Raw genomic sequence first — 24,033 nt, forward strand, 5'->3', positions numbered from 1 at the left:
TCGAGCGTGTGCGCAGCGGCGTTGAGAGTCGTCGTCGTCACGATGTCAGCAGCGGGCGCGTATGGGCTGAAGCTTGATCACATCAGCGCCGCGAGACAGTTGCTGACGAGTTCTTTTCTATCTCTTTCATTTCACCGCAACCTCTCAGACCGATCCGAGACCAACTTCTTTACCGGCGATCCCCTTCGAGCATTATCGACGCTCTCGTTCAGCGACAATGTCGATCTGCAGAGGAGCGCAGCGCTCGCCTTTGCCGAAATCACCGAAAAGGAGGTGCGTGAAGTAGGTCGAGACACGCTCGAGCCCATCATGTTCCTGCTGCAGAGCCACGACGTCGAGGTGCAGCGTGCTGCCAGCGCCGCTCTCGGCAACCTGGCCGTCAATGCCGAGAACAAGCTGCTCATCGTTAAGCTCGGCGGTCTCGAACCTCTGATCCGCCAGATGCTCAGCCCCAACGTCGAAGTGCAGTGCAACGCGGTCGGCTGCATCACCAACCTCGCCACGCACGACGACAACAAGACCAAGATCGCAAAGTCCGGCGCGCTCGTGCCTCTGACCCGTCTCGCGCGTTCCAAGGACATGCGTGTTCAGCGCAATGCTACAGGAGCTCTGCTCAACATGACACATAGCGATGAAAACCGTCAGCAGCTCGTCAACGCCGGCGCGATCCCCGTGCTGGTCGGCCTGCTCGGAAGTTCGGATACCGACGTCCAGTACTACTGCACCACCGCGCTCAGCAACATTGCCGTCGACGCCGCCAACCGCAAGAAGCTGGCTCAGACCGAACCTCGACTGGTGCAGAATCTGATTGGGCTTATGGAGAGCAGCTCGCTCAAGGTGCAGTGCCAATCGGCGCTTGCGCTGCGTAACCTTGCCTCGGACGAAAAGTACCAGATCGAGATCGTCCGCTCGAACGGTCTGCCTCCCCTGCTGCGATTGCTGCGATCTTCGTTCCTGCCTCTCATCCTCTCGGCGGCCGCGTGCGTTCGAAACGTGTCGATCCACCCTGCCAACGAATCGCCCATCATCGACGCTGGCTTCCTGCACCCGCTCATCGATCTGCTCAGCCACGAGGACAACGAGGAGATCCAGTGCCACGCCATCTCGACGCTGCGCAACCTGGCCGCGTCGAGCGAGCGCAACAAGACCGCCATCGTCGAGGCGGGGGCGGTGGAGCGCATCAAGGAGCTCGTGCTCAATGTGCCGCTGAGCGTGCAGAGCGAGATGACGGCGTGCGCGGCGGTGTTGGCGCTGTCGGAGGATCTGAAGCCTCAGCTGTTGGAGATGGGGATCTGCGAGGTGCTGATCCCGCTGACTGCGTCGCCGTCGGTCGAGGTGCAGGGTAATTCGGCGGCTGCGTTGGGTAACCTTTCGTCCAAGTCGGATGACTATGGACCGTTCAACGCCGTTTGGTCGCAGCCGGAGGGTGGACTGCACGGGTATCTGATCCGGTTCTTGGAGTCGCAGGATTCGACGTTCCAGCACATTGCGGTGTGGACCATCGTGCAGCTGTTGGAGAGCGGGGATGCGCAGCTGGAGGAGCACATTCGGGCGTCCGAGCAGCTGCTGCCGTTGATCCAGCAGCTGGCGTCGTTGGCGTCGGCGGATCAGAGTGCCGAGGAGGACCGGACGGAGGGTGGAGCCAGCGACGATGGGACTAGTGCCGAGGGCGAGATTGGGTCCTTGGCGAGGAGGATCCAGGAGATGATGGAGGGCCAGTAGGTGGTGTTGACCGGGTAGGCGCGGGGAAAGCACTCGACCGTTGACACTCGAAACGTGTTGAGGCTGAGAAGCCCTTTCTTTTGTTGTTTTTCGATTCTTTTATGCTTGTGTAACTTTTTTTAGTCATTCTTTTTCGTTCCTCATTGCCAAGCGTCGGGTGTGAAGAGGAAGGGTGAGAGTCTTGTCGGCTTCGGAGCGTGTGTCGGGCGGCGGGTCGGAGCGAAAGTTGCTGAAAGAAAAGAGACTGAGGCTCGAGTTGGTGTCTCGAAAGTGGTGGGAGTTGGTGTGGTTGATTCAGTTGTGCATCGGGATGAGGGTGCTGGGGTGACGAAAGCGAGAGCGGAGTTGGGGATGATGTTCGGGGAGTGCATCGCAGAATTGAAAGCTGTTGAGATACGAGATGAGGATTTGGGACTGCTAGAGGAGGTGACTGGGCTCACTTGATTCAGGATGGATACGAGATCTGTCGGCGGTGTCACATCTCGAACTGCTCCTCACGAATCACGCACGTCAAATCATCTCACCCTCAATCCTCTCCCACACACGCATCTCTGTCGTTCCTGCACACACTGCTGCCCCTCTGTATAGTATCAACGGAAGCATTTTTCGGATTGACATCCTCGCGTGCCATCAACTTTCGCCCCCAAGCCTTTAAGGAGCCTTCTCGTAGTTGATCATGGGGTTGTGGAAGAAGCTCTTGCTGCCGTCTCCCCAGGGGAAGGCCTTCCTGCGGATGTTGTTGTACTCGTAGAACGTGCGCTCGGGAGGCTGCTCGCCGTTCTCGTGGTACTCATGGACGGCGTGGTCGTAGTGGTGCTTTTCGATTCCGTAGATGTACACTCCGAGGACGATGGCTGTGTGCATTGTCGAGAGGGAAAGAGAAGGGTAAGAGGTGGGTCAGAGGGGAGACTGGAGGAAGAGCGGGGGAGAGAGGGACGAAGGAAACTTACAGCCAGGAATGCAGACGTAGAGGGAGACTTTGCGCCAGAGGTCGGCGGACTCTGTGGGGTGAGGAATGTGGTGGATGAGGAGGAGAATCATGTCAATTGAGAGTTCGATACGGAGATGCTTCAGGTATTGCTTGTGTCGTCAACACAAATTGCTGCTCTCGTCGTTTCTCCTCCGCCAGCTTTTGTTCGGGAAGACACCATTTCCTGTGTGAGAGGACAACCTGCTCCACGGATTCGTCCCAGACTGCCATTGTTTCTCGACGGTCCCTCCCTACTCTTGTCTGCCACGCTATCAACTCCCAATCCGACCAAGAACAATCCAGTCCCTGCGCCGTCTCAATCTACAGTTCGCCTTTCGCAAACCCTCGGTTCCAATACTCACTTCCAGCGTGTTCCTTGTGGTGCACCCTCTCGGCGACAAACTCGTTCTCGCCAGCGGCAGTCGCGAGCCTTCGAATCGAACCGGCAGCCTGAACGCGACCGGTAGCCAAGCTACGGCCAAAAAGACCTGCTGCAAATCGCGATGCCATTGTGACGTTCGATGTGTAGAGAGATGTTGTGAGGGGAAAGTATATAGAGAAAGGAGGGAAGGGTGAATGGTCTGATGTGCGATCGTGAGTACGCAAGGCGCCGAGTAAGTTGATTTCGCTTCCGAATTTCCCAGAGAGGGACAAGATGAGCATCGGGCAGTTGAATCGCTCACTTTGGCCGGATAGACCCGCACACGTGACAAGCAACTTTTCTGAGATATTGCACACGTGTAGAGTTAACATCTTGACCAGATTCACATGTACCATCATACCAAATGTTTAGTTGCATGGTACTGCTTCTAGCTACAGGCAACCATCTCCGAGTGTGACTCACGAAAGTCATCATGCTCGGTCTTGTAAAAGTGTACAAAGCTATTCCTTCAGCAACTCTTGTGTCGACTGTGGATCGCTTGTTCGTATCTATTGTACCTCGGCCAAAGTTGTGCTACTAGACGTATGAATTGTAACTTCGCTTCACTAATCGTCGTCATCATCACCGCCAGATCCTCCATCGTAATCCATCCCACCATCATCTCCATCGCCACCGTCGTCATTCCGCCTCCTCTGCTTCTTCTTGTCATTCCTTACGGGAATCTTGATGCCCTGCGAGGCCAGCTTGCGCGAAAGCGGTGTTGGATCCAACATTCCAGGGAATCGTCTGGGAGAGTAAACGGTAAAGGGTTCCGTGTAGGTCTCTGAGAGCGCTTCTGCGACACCCGTGCCGACACGACCGCTCACCTCGAGGTTGACAAACGTGAGTTTGATGCGGTAGACGCCTTCGGTGCGTACCGAGATGTCCTGGAAGACGAAGAATGTGCACCACTTGTCCTGCTCGTCTTTGAGAACCGAGGCGCTAGCTACGGCGGCTCCTACCAGATTTCGCGTGTACGATTCGGCTTGACTCTGCTGCGCAAAGGTGCCGCCGAACTGCATCGAGGCTTGCGGCGAACGCTCGTACGGAGTCATGGTCGATGTCGACGAAGACGCTGCTGCACCTGGAGGTCCGCTGCCCGACCGGTAGCCGTCTTCGGATGGTCCGGCGCCGTCAGCGGCGTACGCGCCGAGGCTCGGACCAGCGCGCTGTCCGAACTCGTCAGTCGCATACCCGCCCGGACCGCCATGCTGCGTAGAATGCGCCGACAGCGACGAAGCGTGGTGATGCACGAGAATGTTTCTCGGCGCGAGCATGAGGTCGTCCGGATGACACAGATCCGTTGCGAGCAGAAACAGCGACGTGTTGACTTCGGAGGGGCTGATCTCTTCGCCCGTCGCCTCGTCGGTGATCACAAGCTTGACGATCAGCGTGGGACTTAGCGGACGTCGATCCTTGTCGCCGAACCCGCACATGCGCGCACGGCTCGGATGCTGCACCACAACTAGTCGATAGCGTTTGCCGTCTTCGACGCGCGAGAACCCTTGCAGACTCGGTCGTTCGGTGCTCGTCGTAGCGCGAGGTCCGAACTCGTCGGCATACCCACGCGTGGCAGGCAAACCACCGTACCGATAGTCCGTCTCCGGTGGACGGTTGGACCGCGATCCCGAAGCGCCGCCATAGCTGCGCTCCTGCTCTTCGCGAGCCTTCATGAGTTCTAGCTCGCGTTGATAAGAACTCTCTTGATCAGACGTCAAGCCGTTTGCCCTTGCATACGACGATCTGTCTGTATCGCGTGTGTAAGCGTCGTATGCCGAACGCTGGTCGTAGTAGTCTGAAGATGATACTTCCTGCGCAGTACGAGGTCGACGAGACTCGTCTGCTGCTGCGTAACCGTATTCGGGTCGCTCGCGACGCTGTGAGGGATGCTCGGAGTGGTGTGATGGGCCGGCGCCGGAGCCAACCTCTCGTCCGTCGGTGTCGGATCGCGACATTTCGCGGTGGGCTTTGAAAGATCTCTTCGTTTCCGATGCTACGCACTCTTTCGCTGGTCGGGTCCACTGCTCGATTGCCTATCAGATTGCAACTTGCACGCAGATTCGAGGCTGGCAGATTGACGCGGCGCTGACGGTGTTTCGACCGGAGATCGAGCCCGAACAATGATTTGTTCAGTGGGAGGGTACCACGCTCCGGTGTCGTGCTGCATGATGGTATGAAGCGGGTAGTATGAATGAAGACGGAAGTTGCATGTCAGTAAAAGGAGCTTTGCATGGCGACGGAGCGTGGCTTGTATTGCTCGAGCCCCCTTTTCATCCCACTTTGAAGCGGCAGCAGCTAAAGAGGCGGCAGCAAAGGCAACACCCTTTTGCAATCCTGATGCTGGATCGCATCGCCTTCCCAAGAGCGTGATGCTCTCATGGTCGGAATGCACAGCACACGAAGGGTGCTCTGCATCCTCATTGGGTACAGTCTCGTTGGACGAGCACACACCATTGAGCCCGATGGCCGATTCACATCGCGAGGACAGCGCTTGGCAACCGACGAACAATGGCAGGCTTGATGCGACTCTGATGCAGCTGCTGAAAAGATTGGGCCGCATCTCTACGTGACCCTGCTGTGGGTTTCTTCAAGAGTGACTCGACGTGGCGTCAAAGTTTTGGGGTCGAGTCGGAGGGCGCCTGGGTCGACTGATTGGCCGTTGCTGTCCTTAATCATTTTGTCGTACTCACACTATGATTGTAGCTGCCAAAAGGAGGGCACGGAATCGAGGAGATCCCGTGGAAATAGGCGTCGGTCTGCCAGGGAAATCGTTACGCCCTTCGTGAAGTTCGAAGAAGTGAACAGGATACTGCCCTGAGACGGGCGTATGTTTGTTCTGGCAATTCTACTGGCGCGGATGCGAGAATGAGAGGAGCAACTTGGGGGTGCACTCGGTTCGAGATCCAGGTCGAGTGGGGACGCAACGTGAGGTGACTGGGGCCTGCAAGACGCACCGTAGGAAAAGAGGCGACACCTAGGCGGTTGGTCAGATCAATGTTTCTTTTGTCGCAGGTGAGCCGGTCGGGAGATGCGATGTAAGAGGCGAATGGCGTGTCGGCGTAATTCTGAGAAGAGCAAAGACGGTGAGAGCTGCTGTAAGGCGAGTCGAACGGTCTATCGATGCGGGTATGAGAGATAGCCGACCAAGTGTGCTCGTGCTTGAACTGATCTGCGATGATGGGAAGCTAGAGCAATCGGATCCAGCTGGAGATAGAAGAGAGATGGTGAGAGATGTGGGCAGAAGAGACTATTCGAGTGAAAATATCACCAGGGCAGATGCCCCATTCGACGTGAGCGGGTGATAGATGGTGGTTTCTTGCAACGCTGAAGCAAGCAGCAGAGAACGAGGAGATGTCTGCGGATGTAGAAACGACCAGAGCGACTCAAGAAGGGAGTACGAGCGGGGGCGGTCACTGAGGGGAAGAGGATCCACGGCACTTGTGGATTGGAAGCTTTGCGGTCGGCTATCAAGCCACGTCCATTGCTCTGCAGGTACGCTACACGCGCAGAACCAAGGAGAAGGCGTGACCGTCCGCCTGATCCTTATGCGCTTCCACATGCGAAGAAATTGCTCAGTAGCGTCGGATGCACTCGGCAAAGCGGTGGTGGAAGCAAAGGCGGCACCCTCGTGGATCTGCGGTTCACGCACCGCACCAGTTCGATTCGGGTGATTGGACAGTGTCTTCACTTCCACACAAGCACTAGCTGGAGAGGCAACGAACGATGTCGGTCTCCGGAGCCCGGCGAGGCGCTGTTTGAGATGGGCAAAAAGCGTCTTCATTGGAAGTAGGATCGACAAAGGGAGGAACTGCAAGAGTGTGGCACTCGTGGGAGACGGAGAAGACAGACAATTAAAACGCTGATCTGGGCTGTCCGGGCGACCGAAACCTTACTTGAGGGAGGTATCGTGCGGTCGGAGTTGGAACCATCATCAGCAAGACAAGAGCCGCTGCACGTCAGGACCAGAGATGCACTGGGAAGCAGCATCCTGCCGTTTGGATCCATGCAGCGGTACTGAGACATTTCCAATGGAAACTCCTCATACCATCGCTCAGCACGTCGGCTACGCTCAGTAGCAGCGTCCCGGGTGCATCATAGTGTGTGACCTGATCCAAGTTAGCAGGGGTGCCTACAACTTACTGCAATGCGTAGGTTACTTAATCGAAAACTTTTGGCGATGAACGCGAAGCGAAAGTCTGCCCGAAGCGAAATTACGACCGAGCCGAGCCCCACGAGTGGACAGCAGACAGGGCGACATCTTGATCGTCTGGACCTTCCGCCACGATGGCCACGCAGGCAGGCAGGCAGGCAGAGCGAATCGGCACGGCACGGCAGCGGTCGACGACGTACAGTACGTACGTAATTCCGCCACACTGTCTCTGCAGAGAGCCTCGTGCATGGAAGAGTTCGATGAAAGGCCGCCAATTTGAGGGGGGAAAGGGTCCAGAACTTGTAGATTAGCCGACTCGAATGCAGACGTGCATGAGGCCGGTTTTCATTCTCGGAATTTCTCTGCCGGGGAGTCGCCAACGGACGCGCCCATAGGCAACATCGCGAATGCCCGTTGCGCCCATCGCATGAATCGAATATTGCGAAAAGGGCTCGCGAAACTTCGCTCTAGGCATCGCTACGGATTTGCTGGGTGGGAACTCCGTTGAAGAGGAGGGACGCTCATGCATCATGAGTCCATTGTTCTCTTTGACCGTGCCAGCAAGCGCGTGGGATCCAGGCAATGAGAAGGGTGAGATGAGTCGCGACCATGCGTGCTTCGCGCAAGAGAATGTCGCTGATGCGATTCAAGTCCTTCTTGTTCACGGCTGGGCTGCTGCCCAGGAGCTGCTTGCCAGAACCAAATCGATGAAACCAGCAGGCGAGGTGGGCGCCCGCAGCGGGCAACGAGACAGAAGACAAGCGGTCATTGGCCCGAGGTTAAGGCAGAGCCGACCGGCCACCCGGACCAACACGAGAGCGCCATCAGTCGCAGATCCCAAGCAGGACACCGGCAAGGCACGAATGACATCAGTGCTATTATTATAATATTAATACTTGCTTGGTTCCTCTCGAGTGTACGATAAGCTCGATGCCGTGCGAAGCATACTTCCCGTTGACAGAGCTGTGAACGAGGCCGCTTGGTTGGGAAGCACCGAAGATGGAGATCCTGTGCTTGCCAAAAGTTCGCATGACAAACACGAGATGAAAAGCGCATGGAAACTTTCGACACTCCGACAGTCTAGACTTCCCGCTGCTGCCTCCAGGCTCTGCAATTGCTGTCTCGGTCAACTCGACGCGTGTTGTTCGGGCGTGACTAGCATTCAGTCCTCACATAACTAGGTGGCGCTACCAGTTGTACTAGCTCTGCAGCTAGTAGCGCCTTTGACACTGGCGGCCGTTGCGCGTGAAGATCAGTACCACGGATCACGCTTTGTTCCACTTGATCGGATTTCGTCGCCCCTTGCATCTTCGCTGACCTGTGCCGCTTGACTACTTTGCAGACGGCTGGGAACCTGTTGACACTCAACATTGATACGGTAGCTCTGCTGGGGTGAAGAGGCAACACACTGGACGTCGAAGGTATTTGCTTTGGAGCCGTCTCGATCTGCGGCTGCACGGAACCAGCTTCGGGATCGGAATCGCGATGCCAAGCGATCCACTTGGTTATTAGATTTTCCCAACGAGCGGGATCTCATCGCGTTGACCCACAGCGCGCACCTTCTTCCCTGTGTGCCAATACTTCGAAGTGGAAACCAATCCTCGTCGAAAGTTGACCGACGTCGCACATTAGTGGGCCTCTACATGCGGGCTCGAACAAAAAGCACTTAGACTGCATCTACGAGGTTTAGGCACGAATGCTTTGCAGTGCGCACTACTCGGCTGACCCGTTTTTGAGCGTGCGGCTCCCGAAATGAAGCCGCCCACATACTTGCATCCGAGTGGCTAGGTTGTGCGGCTTGACTTAAACTTTCGCTTAGGAAGTTCCGCTGGACGGGATGCCGGATTGAAACCGAGAAATGCTTCTCCGCGATGTAAGCACACCGGCGTCCGACGCAAACCTAATCCGATCGCGTCTTGATCTCCCGATCTGAACCGACCAGGGTTCAGATCGGCAATTTTACCATGTCATGTGTGTATTCCGCATTTCACATCTTCTTCCGCCTGTAACCACCATCACAGCCATCACCACGACACTAATATTCAAGACTATTTCCATCGGTACTGTACTTGCGTCTGCTCTGTCGTCGAAGAGCACAGCCATGCCCGGTTGCCAGAGCAATCCAAATCCAGAATGAATGGAGGTCAGGCCGAGGCGAGCGGCTCAGGCTCAACAAGCACAGCGCATCAGGTGCTTCGTGCTGCTCTCGATGCCGACAAGGTGCCAGATACACAGGTCGCACAGTACTATCGAGAGAGGCTGCAAGACCGTCGCATCCAGATCACCAACCTCGATCGTGCTCGACCCAAAACCGGAGGCAACGATGTCGATGCTCGTCTTCGAGCCGAACGCAAGCTTGTAAAACGCAAGAGAAGGGTCAAAAGCGAGCTATCGGAGCTCAAGAGGTTGCGAATTGCTACGACTCGCTCTACCAGGTGCGCAGATTCTGATCCCACACCATCCGCGACGCTTCCAGAAACAGGACTGGACGACGAGGAGATTGCGACAAAAGAGTCGGTTAAAGCCAAGCAGCGCCTGCTGTCGGACGCGACCAAACAGCTCAAACGACTGCAATCCGCACCTCGGCATCGAACAAATCAAGCCAAGAAACTCGAGCCGGCTTCCCGAAAGTCACTCAACCGCTCCCAGCGCAAGCGTATGGGGCTCGAACAGGTCGATGCCAACATCAGCTACCACCTCGTCAAACCGTTGCACGACATGTGGCGCTCCTACATCCAACAGCTGCTCAACATCGTGGCTATGAATGGCAAAGGTCAGCTGGTACCCAATGCGCAATTTGACGCAAAGAATCTTGCCACCATGTCGTCGGGGACGGTGAGTGCTGCGCAGGCATCGCTGATAAAGGCGGATCTGTGTGGAGCGGAGATCGAGGTGGTTCGCGCGGCGAACCCGTCGCTGGTGTCGCAACGCGGTCTCGTGGTGAAGGAGACCGAGCATACGTTGATCATTGCCATCGAGCCGTCAACGGATCATGGCGCGGGGAGAAAGGAGTCGACCCGAACTATACCCAAGAAGAATGCCGTGTTTGCGATCAAGGTCCCTCTGGCGACGAGTCAGACCTCATCGGATCCCGGATACCTTCGGTTCGAGCTGCACGGCAACCACATGATGCACACTTTGCCTTCGAGAGCGACTCGCAAGTACAAGGCTCGACCTACGATCGACTTTTGAACAAAATTCACCTTTCATTCACATTGTATTTGTATCTATCGCAATTTCCTCGCACACTCTCGACATCCATGACACAAGTTCACAGCATTGGCAAAAGCTATCTTACATTCGAACTCGATCTCGCGCTTGCTGTCATCTTCAGTCTGGGATTTGCGAAATATCATCGACGACCACCTCCTGTCTTCCATTCATCTTCCTCCTGAAGGCAGCGGAGGCCTTGTACACGCCCTTTCTCAACCTGTTGATCGAACCGAGGGGTTTGTGATCCTGCAAGCCGTGCCAGACGTCCAGCCGGTTGTGGTCTTCCCAGAAGCTGACCCTTTTGGGCGGGAAGGATTCCTGCGCGGGCAACGACACTTTAGCGACTGTGACGAAGGGGTATTTCTGTTGGTCCCATTCGACGCGTACGTCTTCGATCGGTTGCTCGTCGAGGTTTTCCAGGAATTGCACTTGGAAGTCGTACGTTGCCTCGTTGGATTGGAAGTACTCCTGGAGCCAATCTTTGAGGACGGTGTTTCCTTTGTCGTTCTCTGTGACGGTTTTGTTGGTGAGGGCTAGTTGAGCATCGCTGGTGGGGAGGAGACGATACTTGACCACGTGATCGCCGTATCGGATGGCTGCTTGGGAGTATTGACGTTGAGCGACGAGGTGAACGTTGGGAGCGACGTTTCTGGCATTTTGCACCTTGTAGTCTTCCCTCTTTCGAAGGTCTTCGTCCAGGCCTTTGCCGTCTGCACCGTGGAGAAGTCGAAGAGCGATGATGTCTCGACAGGTTCGTGCGTTGCCCAGCTCGAGAAAGGCGCAAGAGTTGAATTCAAAGTCCTGCGTCTGCGGATCCTTACCATCCTGTCGAAGCTTCGGTCCCTTGGCATTGAACACTTTGATACCGATTCCACGAGGTTGCGGAACTCGATCGTCGATCAAATCCGTTGTTTCGGTCGAGTAGCGAAGTGCGATGGGGAAGGTAGAATTGGGCGTGGAAAAGAGTCCTTGGTAGAGGTGCGACTCGAGGTCGGGCAGGACGGTGAGTGTGCCCTTGACGATACCTTGCGTTTTGACGTGCGTGCCGGAGAAGGCGTGACGGTGAGTTTCCCAGACACAGGTTTGGGCGGTTTGGATCTGCTTGGCGACTTGGTTGATCAGGTCGTCTTCGGTAGGTCCAGCGCCGGATTCGATGGACGGGTCGTCCCAGCGGATGAAGGTTCGCGTCATTGGTGGCGGTAGGGCAAAGTCGGATGAGGTGCGAGTGCTCCCATGGATCGTTGAGGGAGAAGGGCATACCGATCACATGGTCGCCTATATATGTGTCGCAGCCAAGTCTCGCGCCATTCAGCGGTCCTAAGAGGGGTCACAAGGCAATCGCAAGCAAACGCCGTGAGCACATTGGATTGCCGCCGCAGGAACATTGTCGGGAGAACGATGCAGAGCATGGGCACCGCATTCTCGGGCAAGGCACCAGCGCGCGCCTCGGGAAGCCAAGCAATGCCTGATTCCCGCCTATACCAATGCGACTACCGCTGCAAAGCTGCACAAGCGGGGGGGATGACCAAGAGAAGATTATCATGTGATGTGAATCAGTGGAAAGCCGAATGAATCGCCACTCATCCCTCTATCCTTCTAGCTAGAGCTGCTTCACAGCCCGTGTCGAAGCAAGTGGCAACCGGGTATCCCTTTCGTCGCACAGGCCGGATCGTCAACCTGCACAAGCGAACTTTGTAGGCTGAGATCCATTCGCCGTGGTTCGGAGTGGACAAGGCTCGCGTGTCCGGAGAGAGGCACGAGGGGGGCGCTTGTCTACCGCAAGCTCAGACTTCGTTCGCCGGTACGCTGAATCCTGCAACACCCTGTGCGCGGAGCGGATAACGAGCAACCTCGCTTGTGTGCATTTCTTGACAGGTTCGAAGGCCGAATTGCCGGACGACGACGGATTCTATCTTCTCTCTCCCCGCGCGATCTCTCTCCCCATTCTCTGATCATAACGCATTTGCCGTAAAAGCATGGTACACCTAGAGGATCAGATCTGTCATAAACACTTTTGATTGCGCAAAGACATCTGAAGGCAAGAAAGACAGACACATGGAAAGAGAACAGATTCGCTAGGAAGGCTCAGGCTAAGAACAAAATCGCACGCGCGGGTCTGTGGGGGGAAAGCCGGCAAAACCATCATAGTTTCGGCGAATGTCACGAGACAACTTCTTATTTTCGGATGGCAGGCCCCTTGCCGACACAACTGGCTTCCATGTCGCACGGTGATTGCCTCTGCCTTCACGGTGCGAAATTTTGCGTCTCTCGCCTTCACAGAGGTCACGCTGCTAGCCGCCAGCATCAACCCATCACTGATCCTCAAGATCGCATCGGCCCGATCGTTCGGATCCTCAAACCTCAACCGACCCATCAGGCATCTTCACCGCTGACAATTTAGCACGCCAGGTCCACACAGAGAGAAAGGTGTAAGCTCTCTCCTCGAATCCGGCCAAGGCTGTCCCTCCGTCTGGTTGATCGGAGAGCGTGGCGGAGAGGAAGATGATGATATTGAGAGACTGGACTGTGTATGATAACATCGAGCGTGCGTGAGACCGAAAAAGGAGCGACAAAGTGATGCAGAGCATCGAAGAGGAAGAGACGGGCTAGCGATGTAGGACTTGTCATGCAGGATTCGAATGGACCGTGATGCTGGAGCCTTCTGAGGACTCTTAACGGGAGCGAGCAGAAAGTGTTTGCAGCGATCAGAACAAGAGAGCAAAGGCAGCAGCCACAGCACCGAGACCGATGGTGGAAGCACCAACGATGACCTGAGAGGCGCCCGACGTCGACCGACCGCTGGTACCAGAAGAGCCACTCGAGCTGCTCGAGCTGCCTACATTCACGGAGCTGCTGCTGGAAGAGCCGGTAGCAGAAGATCGGGCGGAAGAGCTGACGCTTGCCACAGCCGCGTTGGCGGAAGATGAAGCGCCGGCGCCTGCGCCGCTACCGTCGAGGTTGGCATAAGCGCTGGTGTCGGGAGCCCTCCTGCTGCCACGCCTAGCATCCGAATGAACAACGTTGATCGCAGGGCGAGTGGGCAAGATGCTGTCGACGTGTTCTTTTTTTGTGGTCAGGTTCCACTGGTTCTGGTAGTAAGGCAGACCTTGGAGTTCGGGGACAGCGCCTACGTGCCAGTTGTTTTGCATGAGCGCTTGGTGGTACTCCTTGAACGCGTCGATGGCTTGGTCGGTGGTTTCGTGTTCGAGCGAGATGAATCCAGTGCGGTTGGTGGTGTCGGCCCAGCTGGTCATCTCGCGGATGACACCCTGCTTGGTGGCGCCAACGCCGGTCGTGCAGGTCTGTAGCTGAGCGGTGCCGGAGCCCTGGCGCAAGCACCAGTCGTCGGCGTCCTTGTTCCACATGACGGTCTGCATACCGAGCACCTCGGTAGCGATAGCGCGAACGCGGGCATCGACATCGCCCTCGGGGGGACGCCAGTACATGGGAACGGATCCGGTCAGATCGTAGATGATCTGCATGGTCCAGCCAAGATCACCGAGAATCTCGAGATCCGTCTTGCCCGTCTGAAGGGTGTGCGACCAGGTGTGAACACCGAGGTGCATGGGAGGATCAGCTTTGACGTACAGATCCATGGCGTCAGGGTTCCACACGATGGCGCTACCGATGAGGAAGTGGGTGGCGGTCTGCTTCTGAGCCTGGAGATAGTCGATGAGGCTGTGCGACTGAGGGGTTGGGCCATCGTCAAAGGTGATGGACACGTAGTTGTCTGGGGCAAGCCAAATGTCGCCAGTGTCGCACTTCTGGACGGTCCAGGAGCAGACATTGGTCATATCGGTGCCGGCAGGGTAGACGGTGGCACGTGTGTTGGGGTCGGTGATGGATCGGGGGATATTGGGGATGAGGCCCGCGTTTTTCTTTTGGTTGTATCGGTCAATCCAGGCCTGGGGAAGCGAGCTGGCGGGAGGCGGGTCAGAGCCGGCAGGAGGGTATGGCATGCCGTTCTTGGAAGTGGTGGCGAGCTGACGCTTGGTGATGCCATGGTGGTCACGCTTCTGGAAGAGGTGACCGGCAGGGTGCTGCGAAGGGTCGACAAGGCCTCGCTCGTGGCGTGTGGCAGCAGAGACGAGAGGAGCGCCCAGAGCCACTGCTCCAAGAGTGATGGCGGAAAGACGCATGCTGAAAGACGTCCACTTTACAAAATAGTACGGACAACGATCGAGCAGGACTTCAGAACGAGGCCTAAAGTGTGGTCAGGCAGGGTCTATAAGGGAACGGGAAGGAGTGAGCAGTAAAGACTGTGTTTATAGCAGACGATGCGAAGTCGACTGCCAAGAACGATGAAAGGGAGGAGCAGAGACGGAGAGGAAGTGGGTGAAGGAGAGGATGCTGATTTGATGGAGGAGGAGGGGAAGGAAGCTAGGCGGAGCTGCCGACTGTTTCAAGAGGTCTGGAATGTCTCCCTATACATGCACTCACGCCCACAAGCACACACTGCAGAGCAGGCTTTCCCGGAGGAACAGTCACGGCCAAGACGCCGGAGCCCCTGTGATGGAGTTGCCCAATCTGTCCGGCGGCGGATCAGCGTTGTCGGATGATACGACGCCTATCGAGCGGAGCAAGTGCAGAGAACGCGGCTGTTGCTGAAACTGAGGGCGAGCATGGATGCGAAGCGATGGACTCGATCTGCACGAGGGCACCAGCGGAGTGTCCCTCAGTCCTACTGTAGTACGCTTCGGATGCAAGCCGAGCAAGTTGCGGTGACAGCACGATTCGCTCTCGTCTCGTCTCGTCCTCCTCACGCCCACATCTCACTGTTTGCCAGCTCCCTTTGTGTGACGATAAACACATCTCTCTCGCAAAAGTAAACCGAGTGGACACAACAAGCTGTCGACGCCAACACACCAAGAGACGATAAGTGGAGAGGTTCAGGATCTTGAGCATCTGGAAACGGGCTGAAGGCGCTGGTGTGGTACTGGAAGTGCCAAGACCAGCACGTCCGACACGTCGTCGAGTTGCCGCAGGTTGCCTGCAGAAAGGGGAGCGGAGGCAAAGCAGCCGAGGGGATACTGCCCCAAACCAGAGCCAAACAAGGCTGGCATGAATCTGTGCCAAGCCCTTCTGAGAATGCTGTCCTCACATGCACCTGCATTCAGGGGAGCCAGACGAGTGGACGGTTTCCTTGTCAGCGTCTTTCGACAAGTGTTGCGCTGGCGTGGCTTGCAGCAGAGACGCGTCGGTGGTTTTTTTTTCCTCTTTCTCGCTTTCTCGCCTCTGCAGACACGACTTGCAACCGCAAAGGTCGCTCCTCCAGGCAAAGGCTTATGGTCGTCGAGAGATCGACCATGCGAAGAGCTTATATTATACACCGGTGCGGTACTGCTCGAGGCCAAGATACTTATCCTGAACCTTGAACAGGACTGTTCGTCTCGATGAAAACAAACAAATGAAGAACAAGAACAACACAGCCAACGCAAAGCGAAGCGAAACGGCGGTGTGTGTTGCAGCCGAAAAGAACAGTGGCTGAGCCTGGACGCAGATCCGTTCCAAAAGTCTTGGCAAACACCGCCGGATCATGATCGCGCACGCTCCCTCGACCGAAACCAACACCGAGACCGAGCGGCAAGCGGAATTTGCTTCTGCCTTTGAATTTTCACGAGTTTTCGCCGAGCCCAACGGAATTCCGCAACTCCCCCTCAGACAATGCAAGCAGGGCCTTGGCAATGTCGCTGATTGATGCTGCTCTAGCGTACCTTGGCATGTCGACGGCCAACATCGGAGCCAAAGATCGCGGTCAGATGAGATCGAGAGTGTCCTTCTGCCACTGCACCCGGAAGGTCGGTTCAGAATACGGGAGTCTCGCAGACTTCATGGCTTATGCTGCCTGACTTGCCTCAAGGTGAACCATCACTTCGCTTGCGGGTACCATTAATGACGCTTCAGCAGCCTGGATTCCGTAGACGACCTCGCGATGTTCATCTGCAGGCTGATGTTGATGAGCACGTCGACGTCATGCTTGCATGGTCAGGATCGCTCTTGCTTGTGGTGACCGCTGTCACTCACAGCACGGTGAGGTTGAGATGCAAGCGTACGCCAAGCCCCGTTGCGATGCAATCTCATTCAATCGTAATCCTCGAAGGCCTTTGCTCTGTAACACGAGATCACTTGTCAGGCTTGAAACCTCACCGCATCTGCACAGTGTCGATCAAGCAAAGATGCAGTAGTACTACGATAGATGAACAGATTCCACAGCTGTTTTTCCTCTCCTCACAAAACAGAGTTCATGATTTGCTGTTCCACTCTTCGAGACATCTGCGGCCACAGGAAGTTGAAAACACCGCATCCCGTCCGATCTGCGAAGTTAAGCAACTTACCGCCTAGTCAGTACTGCGGTGGGGGACCACGCGGGAATCCTAGGTGCTGCAGTTCTTTTTTTTCCCCATTTTGCTGCCACCTTTTTTTTTACTCATTTGCACAATCCGTATCGCGACTATTTTTGGTGAAGCTATGGCCGTGTTTGCTTCGTTCGAGGCAGTCTTCATCGCTGGTAGTGGCTCACCTCTCCGAATCGAATTTGTTCTCACAACATAGCAAGCATGGGGAAGGGCAGGTCCAGTCATATTGACAGGGATTCTCATCAGACACATTCCAGGCATTCAAAGGTGATTTGCTGCCTGCACATCAAGGTCATACGGTGACATGATGTACGATAGAATTGCATGGTGGAAGCGGCAGGACAGCTGACAACGGTGAAGCGCAGTGTGTAGGCCTATCTGCTTGCAGGTGTGGATGGAGCCTCGCCGTTGGAGGCCTCGGCAGCCCGCATGGCCGACTTGGCCAGCCCGAGGAAGTCGTCTGCATCTTGTGCCGTCGAGGCGAGGCCGCTTCCGTCGGCAAAGGGAGTCGAACCCGGGCTCGAGGCAATTTGTGCACCGCTGTCCAATCTTTCGGGGCTGATCTTGCCTTCCCTGAAGGCTTTTGCTGCTTCGAGGTACGCATCGCCCGAAGTGAAAGTCTGATCGGTGCGTTTGACCCTCACCGCTTTGGTCTGCTGCACATCCGTGGCGTTGGCGGCATCTCCGCTCGCGGCTCCTCCAGCGGCCCATGCAGCCCACGACTCGAGCGCCTTGTCCTCCTTTTCGAATCCTCGCTGCGTCTCGGTCTTGCCGAGGTCGGCGCCATAGTACTTTGCTTCGAGAACGGCGTAGCGGGTTGCGTGTTCGTGCTCGGCTTTGAGGCCATGGTACGACGAAAGGGTGTTGTGGTATGCTTGCGACAGCGAGAGGCCACCTTGACGGTGCGCCGCAAGGGTGCAGGCGACAAAGTCTTCGACGCTCGGATTGCGGCCGTACGAGCGAAGTCGCTTGGGGTCGCCGTGAACGCGGGTCTCGCCTCCCACTCGGTCGCTCATCTCGACGAGCATCTTTGGTCGGTAGGCTTCCCATGGATGGTCACGGAAGAATTGCTGTCGGATCCTATCCTCGTCGTATACGATCGGCTTTGGTGTGAGCTTGGGTGTCAACGTGCGAGATTTCTTCTTCGAGTTGGTTGTGTCACGGCCATGAGCCGTGGATCCAGCAGTGGAAGCAGACTTGGACGAGGATCCAACCTTGGCGAGACCCGTCTGTTGGGACGCACGAAGACGGACAGGGAGGTCCTCATCTGGACGTTTCAGGGGATGACGAGCCGGGACTGCGACGGGAGGATGGTTGTTCACCGCCTCGAACCATGCGGGAGGCTGTTTGAGGAAGCCGGATTCGAGCAACCTGGAAACGGTCTGCGGTACTTGTGAAGGAATTCGTCGTGGCATGGTGTTCGAGTGTTGCTGCTGACTCCTTGCTCCTCTGCAGGTGGTGACGGGGGGTCCTTTGATGCTGAGAAGTGGTGTCGTCGTTGCACCAAAGGTGGTCTCGAGTGAGAACGACTCGCAAAAAGTGCACTCTCGCTGACCTTTCTTCTCAGCCAAGCTTCACGTGATGCGAGCCTTGCGAAGATTTTCGAATCGTACGAGAGAATAACTGTACGCGTGGGGTTGCTGCGCGGTACGCGAGACAGGGGCTACAGGGCAAAACAGCCTGTTCCGCATTGAACCCTTGTTTGCCTTCGCCTGCTGCTGTCGGAGGTTCGGCCTCGCCGTCATAGAAGCACTTTGACATCTAGCCGCTCTCTCTGACAATGCAACTCTGGCTACCCAGGAGTGCTGTGATACGGTTTCTGAGAACGAAGCATTACCAAGATCAAAGAATACAAAAGGCAATCGCATGATGCGGCAGCTGCGCGCTGAATGGCGTGGCAGGTGAAAGCCAACGCCGAGGCGAGGCGGCAGGAGAATTCGAGCGAGACCAACACTTTCCTAATCAAGCTCGCGTTCCTGCAGTTGACCAACGCTGCTGCACTGCTTGATCCCTTCAGGGCCTTCATTACGATCATCTCTGAAACGGCGTGGGATACAGGTCGAAGCCTGCGGAGGTGCCGAGAAGGATTCTCGTCATGCATGGAATGAACAAGACAAAGTTGACTGGACGGGCGCAGGGAGCGCAAAGCAGCTCACCGCTTGATTGTTTGGAAAGAGGCCGATGAGCGGCGTGTGCTTCCTGAGAAATTAGCGTTCGTCCCGAAAGCGTACATGAGCTGTGAGCAACACACTTTGTTGAGCCAACACCATCATCTCGCATCGCGCAGTCACCATTTCAACCGACGCAGCTGCCGAACGACTTGCCGCACTTTTCCACCGGACCCAGCACTTCCTTCTCTCCGGTACTGGCTGCCTGCTCCCTCAGCATAACCGGGCCGCACATCTTGCGACGATGCTTGCATCGCCGATCTGATCACACGCTGCCGTTCCACCTTTTCCAGAGAGCGCTGCACGAACCCACGCCAATCTCTGCTTGGACAGCCAGAGTGGTCAACAGATCGCGTTTCTCCGACCGACATGGCAGGGCGCGAGCTGCTGCAGGTGCTCCTGCCGGGCAACGCTGCCATCCTCTCCGCTTCGGTCCCATCGTCTGCATCAACCTCAATCCAGGATCTCATCGTCGCGCTTCTCACCGATCTTACCAACGCAAAACACCTCACAGCAGCATTCGGAACCCACTTTCAGCCGTGGACGTCGGCTACCTCCAACGACTTTGAAAGCTCTCCGAAATGGCTGATAGATCATCAGGGTCAGCTCTGGGGCATTCAGGCTGTCCAATTGACGGAGCCCAATTATGAATGGAAAGAGCACCAACTCAGAGCCATCGATGACGGCTTGGTATCATTGCAGACCGGCGTGTTTGGGTTCCTTCGCTGCCTTGCCCATGGAGCCAACCAAGCAGAGAGCGACACCGAACCGCGATCAGCTGCCGACCTGGCCTCGCCAACGGCCTTCTCCGACTTTCTGCTTTCCTCGCATTTGCATACGCCGCGCCTTCGACTGGTGTGTGGCGCGCCCGGCCTTAGGGTGCGCCTTCGTTTCGGCCATGTTCCCGAGATCTACGACGGCTGGGATCAGAGGATCCTGTTTCTTCCTGCCGACGTCGCGACTCCAGGCGCCAGTGGTGTCGGATCCACCGTGGCAGAAGCTGTCGAGGCCGTCTGCGAAGAATTTGGCATTCGAAGGGTTGTTCTCCAAGGCAGCAAATCGGCTCGTGTGATCTATGCACTCGCACCACTTCCATCAACACCAGCTTCTGCACCAGCGCCCATGCCACCGCCCTCACCACTGCCAGATGCAGCATCTCTCCCACAATTGCTACGCAGCATAGACGCATCAGACCCTAGCCTCATGTTCACCATCAGTGCAAGCTGGCTGAACAAGCTCGGCACCGTTGCTCAGGGGTTCTCCAAGCATGCTCGCAGACAGGGATCCAACGGAGCCGCTCCCGGGCCATCAACAACTGTCGATCCTGGGCAGCCCGCTCGCGCAGGTTCTCCAACCAAAAACTTGGGTGCGAAAGCGGGTATGCTTGGCTTGTGGGGCTCTGCGAGCGTCAGCAAGGCTACAGCTGCTCTTCTGCCGTCCGCCTTCACACCGTCTACGCAGGCAAAGTCGACCTCGACGGGCGATGCGGATCTCGATGCACTTTCCATAGAGCTGAATTCTGCTAGACTGTCGAACGAAGACGACGAGGACGAGGCGGGAGGCACGCTCAAAGGTAGCAAGCCACCAACGCCGGCTCAGAATGATGTTTCGCTGCCTAGCGACGCGCAAAACGACGACAGCTCGACAACAGCGGCTGATACCTCTGCCGATTCCGCTGTCAACATCCCCAAAGGTCGCCGTCATCAGCCTCCGTCGGCTACAGCGCGATTAAGCAGGATGTTTGAAGGCTGGATCGGAGGTAGCGGCGACCCACCTTCACCCACGTCGCCCAGTAAGCGAGACACTCAAGCTGCCGATATGCCAGAGACGCCGACGAATCCAAACGCTCGTCGTGTCCCTGGAACCGTTGGTAGGAGCGGCAAGACGTTCAGTGTCAGTGGACCGCTCGAGCTCGAGAGTGACAGCAGCAGTGTTTCCAGATCGCCGTCAATTTCCTCACTTCAACAGCTCTCGCCCGTACCAGACAGCCTCGACGACCCGGCAGAGCTCGCAGCGAGGTTCGACAAGCTCATGCGCGATTTGGGCATCAAGGGTACCAGCCGCACAGCTATGCTCGCCCTTCCTGACGATCGCAAACGGTTCCTCATCAGCCAGAACGAAGCAGCCAGGATGTCGACACCGTCCAAGTCGCGTATCGCTCTACAAGGCGACAAGCCAGGCTCGCCAACGCCGAGTACCAGCTCGGAGACCATGGGTCGCAGCTCCGTCATTGCCACGGGCTGGTCCAACCGCTTCAGCATCTCGAGCATCGCAACGTGGGCGACCAGCGACACGCACGGCTCCGGTCCAGGCTCAGCCAAAGACGGCGATGGCGGCGCGAGTCCACGCGTGGGTTCATCTGCCGACGGATCCAATGGCAGCACGCGTCCGACTACAATGATGTCCGAGACCGGCTCTATCGGATCGATCGATTCAAAAGTGCAGGCCAACGGCGACAATAACACCACCATCAGGGCGCATCACACCGGCAGCAGCGCCGGCGTGGCCGCGAGCCTGTGGAGCAGCTGGTGGGTTGGAGGCAGCATGATCGCAGGCGCTGCGAACGGTGCAGACACCGGCGACGATAGGACTGCAGCGATGGCCCACGTCCATAAGCTCAAGGAAAGCAAGCTGAGTCGCAAGGACCTCTTCAAGCACCTCCTCTCGTTGCGGGTGACTTTGAGCAGCGCGAAGCTATCTTGGATCGACAGCTTCTTGCACTGCGACGGACTGGGAGCACTTGAAGTGATCATGCAGCAAGAGACCGACGGCATCGTTGGAGGGCTAGGTAGCAATCGGTCAAAGCAACTGGAACGCAAAGACATGTCTGACGCTATCCTGCTTGAGGCGATCAAGTGCTTGCGGACGCTCATGAACATCGAGCTCGGCTTCGAAAAGGTTCTGGGGCAACCCAACCTGGTCAACTCGATCGCCTTTGCCCTCCGCTCCCCCTCGTACAAGCTGCGCCTCCAGGTCGCTGATGTGCTTGCCGCCTTGTGCGTGCTCTCGCTCGAAGACGGCCATCGCTTGGTCTGTGGTGCTCTGTCGGAGCTCAAGATCGTTTCTGGCGAGCGCTTCCGATTCGCCTTCTTGGTGGAAGATCTTAAGCCGGATGCTTCTGGCGCCTTACTCGGCGATGGCTGGGACGCTTCCGCCGATCTCGAGGACGCAGATGCTAACGAGGCCATTGAGTGGGAGTACAAAGCGGCAGCCATGGTGCTGATCAATGCCATCACCAACAGTCCAGAGGATTTGGAGGAGAGAGTCGCGCTGCGAGATGAATTCGCTCGTCGCGGTCTCAACGAAGTGCTCGTGTCTTTGCGCTACGTCGACCCTCCCGAGAGCTTGGCGACACAGATTCAGGTGTACGTCGAGGAGAAGCAAGAAGACCAAGACGAGCTCCCCGAGCGTGCGTTGCACATGCCCGATCGCGAACAAGTTCGCGATGCCATGTCGGAGCTTGGCGAAGCCGGCGACATTCTGCGATCTGCACAGGATTCGCACGAAGATCTCTACCCTATCATGATCTCGATCCTCCGTCATACGTCGAGCATCCTGGACCGCGATATCGACCATCAGTTCAAGGCCGACCTGCTCTTTGTCGTGGACAAGTACGTTGAGCAATCCGTCGACGTCGCCGACTTTGACGAAGGCTGGAGGATATTTATGCGCTCCTACCTCGCCAACATCCAGCATTTGGTCGGAAAGCAAGCCATGATTAAGGCTAACAGGATGAGCGACACGAGCACCGTTCCAAGTAGCTTCATCGAAGAGCTCGAAGGATTGCGTGCCAAAGTCGAGGAGCTCAGCGATGACAAGGCCAAGCTGAGCACCAAATTGAACGAGCAGACAGCCGAGGTGATCACACTTCGAAGCTTGCCTGGTGCCTCCGCGCTTCGCAAGGACGCTGCTGACGAGGACGCCGCTCCTTCGGGAGTGCCGTCTACACTACCCAAGCGAGGCGACAAGGAGAGCTTCGCCGGCGTCATCCAACGACTTGTTGCCAAGGAGAAGCAGGTCATCGAGCTGCAAGCGGAACTTGACCGCCTTTCCTCCGCCGCGCGCCCGAACGAGCGCACTGACGGAGATGAGCGAGCCAAAAAGGATCGACTGGAGCGCAACCGACAGTGGACGAACCTCATGGATGAGATCGCACGTCACAAGGAGCAGCTTGCTGGCGCCGAAGCCAACGCCGAGGCCAAAGAGAGGGAGATCAAATACCTCAAGCGTGCCCTAGAGACGGTCTATGGACGCTTCCAAAACGGCATTGCGCAGGCTCAGGAGGAAGCAGATGCGAAGGACAAGGAGCAAGAGGCTGCCAAGGGCGCCACATCTGCGGCCAACTCAGAGATGGAGGCAGATATGATGGCGCGCCGCACTATCGAGGCCCTCGGTAAGAAAGACGCCGAGATTTCCGATCTCCGGACCGATATCGCCAAACTTCAGGAGAAGATGCTCGAATCCACGGAGGCAGCCAAGTCGACAGAGCAGACGGAGGCGTTGCAGAGCCAATTGGGTGAGAAGGACAAGCAGATCGCCAAGCTCAAAAGCGAGATGGCCAAGCTGCAAGCGCTGCTGCTGCAGCTTCAGATTCAGCCTGCAGGTATGGGAGATCGAGCTGCACCTGCTCCACCGGCGCACCGTCAAGCCCCGAGGCCGCCTGGTCCACCTGCTGCCCCAGCTAATGATGGTGCAGTCAGGCCCGCACCCTTGCCACCTACCTCGGCTGCAGCTAGTACCACCTCTATGGCTCCAGGTGCGGGTCCACCTCTTCCGCCGCCGCCGCCGCCGCCGCCGCCGCCAGCACTTACCGCGGCTGCACGTGAGAGAGCTGCTGGTGGGCTGCCTCCTCCTCCACCACCACCTCCCCCACCTCAGCCACCTGCTCCCGGGATGCCACGATCGACAGTCTCAGACAGTGCGGAAGGTCCTCTGCCGCCACCACCACCACCACCGCCGCCGCCAGCCCCGCAAGCAGGCATGGCAGCAGGACCACCGCCTCCGCCCCCGCCCCCTCCGCCTAACGGTGCTGC

At 56.9% G+C, this 24,033-nt stretch overlaps 10 protein-coding genes and 1 non-coding gene across 11 annotated transcripts in view; 4 read left to right on the forward strand and 7 right to left on the reverse strand.

The window, feature by feature from the left end:
* Positions 1-42: 42 nt before the first annotated feature.
* Positions 43-1,722, forward strand: PHSY_004695 (hypothetical protein; the record flags this gene model as incomplete). Its single annotated transcript, XM_012335308.1, has 1 exon — positions 43-1,722. One exon carries the CDS (start codon positions 43-45, stop codon positions 1,720-1,722), a length of 1,680 nt encoding a protein of 559 aa, XP_012190698.1.
* A 651-nt stretch (positions 1,723-2,373) lies between these two features.
* PHSY_004696 (cytochrome c oxidase subunit VIa) lies at positions 2,374-2,586 on the reverse strand (the record flags this gene model as incomplete). The annotated part of the gene is made up of 1 exon (XM_012335309.1): positions 2,374-2,586. The coding sequence occupies one exon, from the start codon at positions 2,584-2,586 to the stop codon at positions 2,374-2,376; it is 213 nt and encodes a 70-aa protein (XP_012190699.1).
* A 1,093-nt stretch (positions 2,587-3,679) lies between these two features.
* On the reverse strand, positions 3,680-5,068 carry PHSY_004697 (hypothetical protein; the record flags this gene model as incomplete). The annotated part of the gene is made up of 1 exon (XM_012335310.1): positions 3,680-5,068. One exon carries the CDS (start codon positions 5,066-5,068, stop codon positions 3,680-3,682), a length of 1,389 nt encoding a protein of 462 aa, XP_012190700.1.
* A 38-nt stretch (positions 5,069-5,106) lies between these two features.
* On the reverse strand, positions 5,107-7,136 carry PHSY_004698 (hypothetical protein; the record flags this gene model as incomplete). Its single annotated transcript, XM_012335311.1, has 3 exons — positions 5,107-5,688; positions 6,068-6,282; positions 7,007-7,136. The coding sequence occupies 3 exons, from the start codon at positions 7,134-7,136 to the stop codon at positions 5,107-5,109; spliced, it is 927 nt and encodes a 308-aa protein (XP_012190701.1).
* Positions 7,137-7,324: 188 nt separating this feature from the next.
* On the reverse strand, positions 7,325-8,800 carry PHSY_004699 (inorganic pyrophosphatase; the record flags this gene model as incomplete). The annotated part of the gene is made up of 2 exons (XM_012335312.1): positions 7,325-7,492; positions 8,582-8,800. 2 exons carry the CDS (start codon positions 8,798-8,800, stop codon positions 7,325-7,327), a joined length of 387 nt encoding a protein of 128 aa, XP_012190702.1.
* A 596-nt stretch (positions 8,801-9,396) lies between these two features.
* On the forward strand, positions 9,397-10,455 carry PHSY_004700 (potential RNAseP/MRP complex component; the record flags this gene model as incomplete). Its single annotated transcript, XM_012335313.1, has 1 exon — positions 9,397-10,455. One exon carries the CDS (start codon positions 9,397-9,399, stop codon positions 10,453-10,455), a length of 1,059 nt encoding a protein of 352 aa, XP_012190703.1.
* Positions 10,456-10,593: 138 nt separating this feature from the next.
* On the reverse strand, positions 10,594-11,667 carry PHSY_004701 (hypothetical protein; the record flags this gene model as incomplete). The annotated part of the gene is made up of 1 exon (XM_012335314.1): positions 10,594-11,667. The coding sequence occupies one exon, from the start codon at positions 11,665-11,667 to the stop codon at positions 10,594-10,596; it is 1,074 nt and encodes a 357-aa protein (XP_012190704.1).
* A 1,514-nt stretch (positions 11,668-13,181) lies between these two features.
* Positions 13,182-14,615, reverse strand: PHSY_004702 (chitin deacetylase; the record flags this gene model as incomplete). Its single annotated transcript, XM_012335315.1, has 1 exon — positions 13,182-14,615. The coding sequence occupies one exon, from the start codon at positions 14,613-14,615 to the stop codon at positions 13,182-13,184; it is 1,434 nt and encodes a 477-aa protein (XP_012190705.1).
* Positions 14,616-15,018: 403 nt separating this feature from the next.
* On the reverse strand, positions 15,019-16,213 carry PHSY_004703 (carbamoyl-phosphate synthase (glutamine-hydrolysing) large subunit; the record flags this gene model as incomplete). Its single annotated transcript, XM_012335316.1, has 2 exons — positions 15,019-15,466; positions 16,191-16,213. 2 exons carry the CDS (start codon positions 16,211-16,213, stop codon positions 15,019-15,021), a joined length of 471 nt encoding a protein of 156 aa, XP_012190706.1.
* A 538-nt stretch (positions 16,214-16,751) lies between these two features.
* Positions 16,752-16,866, forward strand: PHSY_007538. Its single transcript, XR_001099837.1, has one exon. It is a non-coding gene; the product is annotated as a 5S ribosomal RNA (ribosomal RNA).
* Positions 16,867-19,369: 2,503 nt separating this feature from the next.
* PHSY_004705 (RhoA GTPase effector DIA/Diaphanous) overlaps positions 19,370-24,033 on the forward strand; it is a gene marked incomplete at both ends in the record, with an annotated part of 6,609 nt that continues 1,945 nt past the window's right edge. Inside the window, one exon of the mRNA XM_012335317.1 lies at positions 19,370-24,033. This exon is cut by the window's right edge and continues 1,945 nt beyond it. Coding sequence (XP_012190707.1) covers positions 19,370-24,033 — 4,664 coding nt within the window.

Source organism: Pseudozyma hubeiensis (assembly GCF_000403515.1).
Source record: "Pseudozyma hubeiensis SY62 DNA, scaffold: PHS45, whole genome shotgun sequence".
In the NCBI taxonomy this organism is placed as follows: Eukaryota; Fungi; Basidiomycota; class Ustilaginomycetes; order Ustilaginales; family Ustilaginaceae; genus Pseudozyma; species Pseudozyma hubeiensis.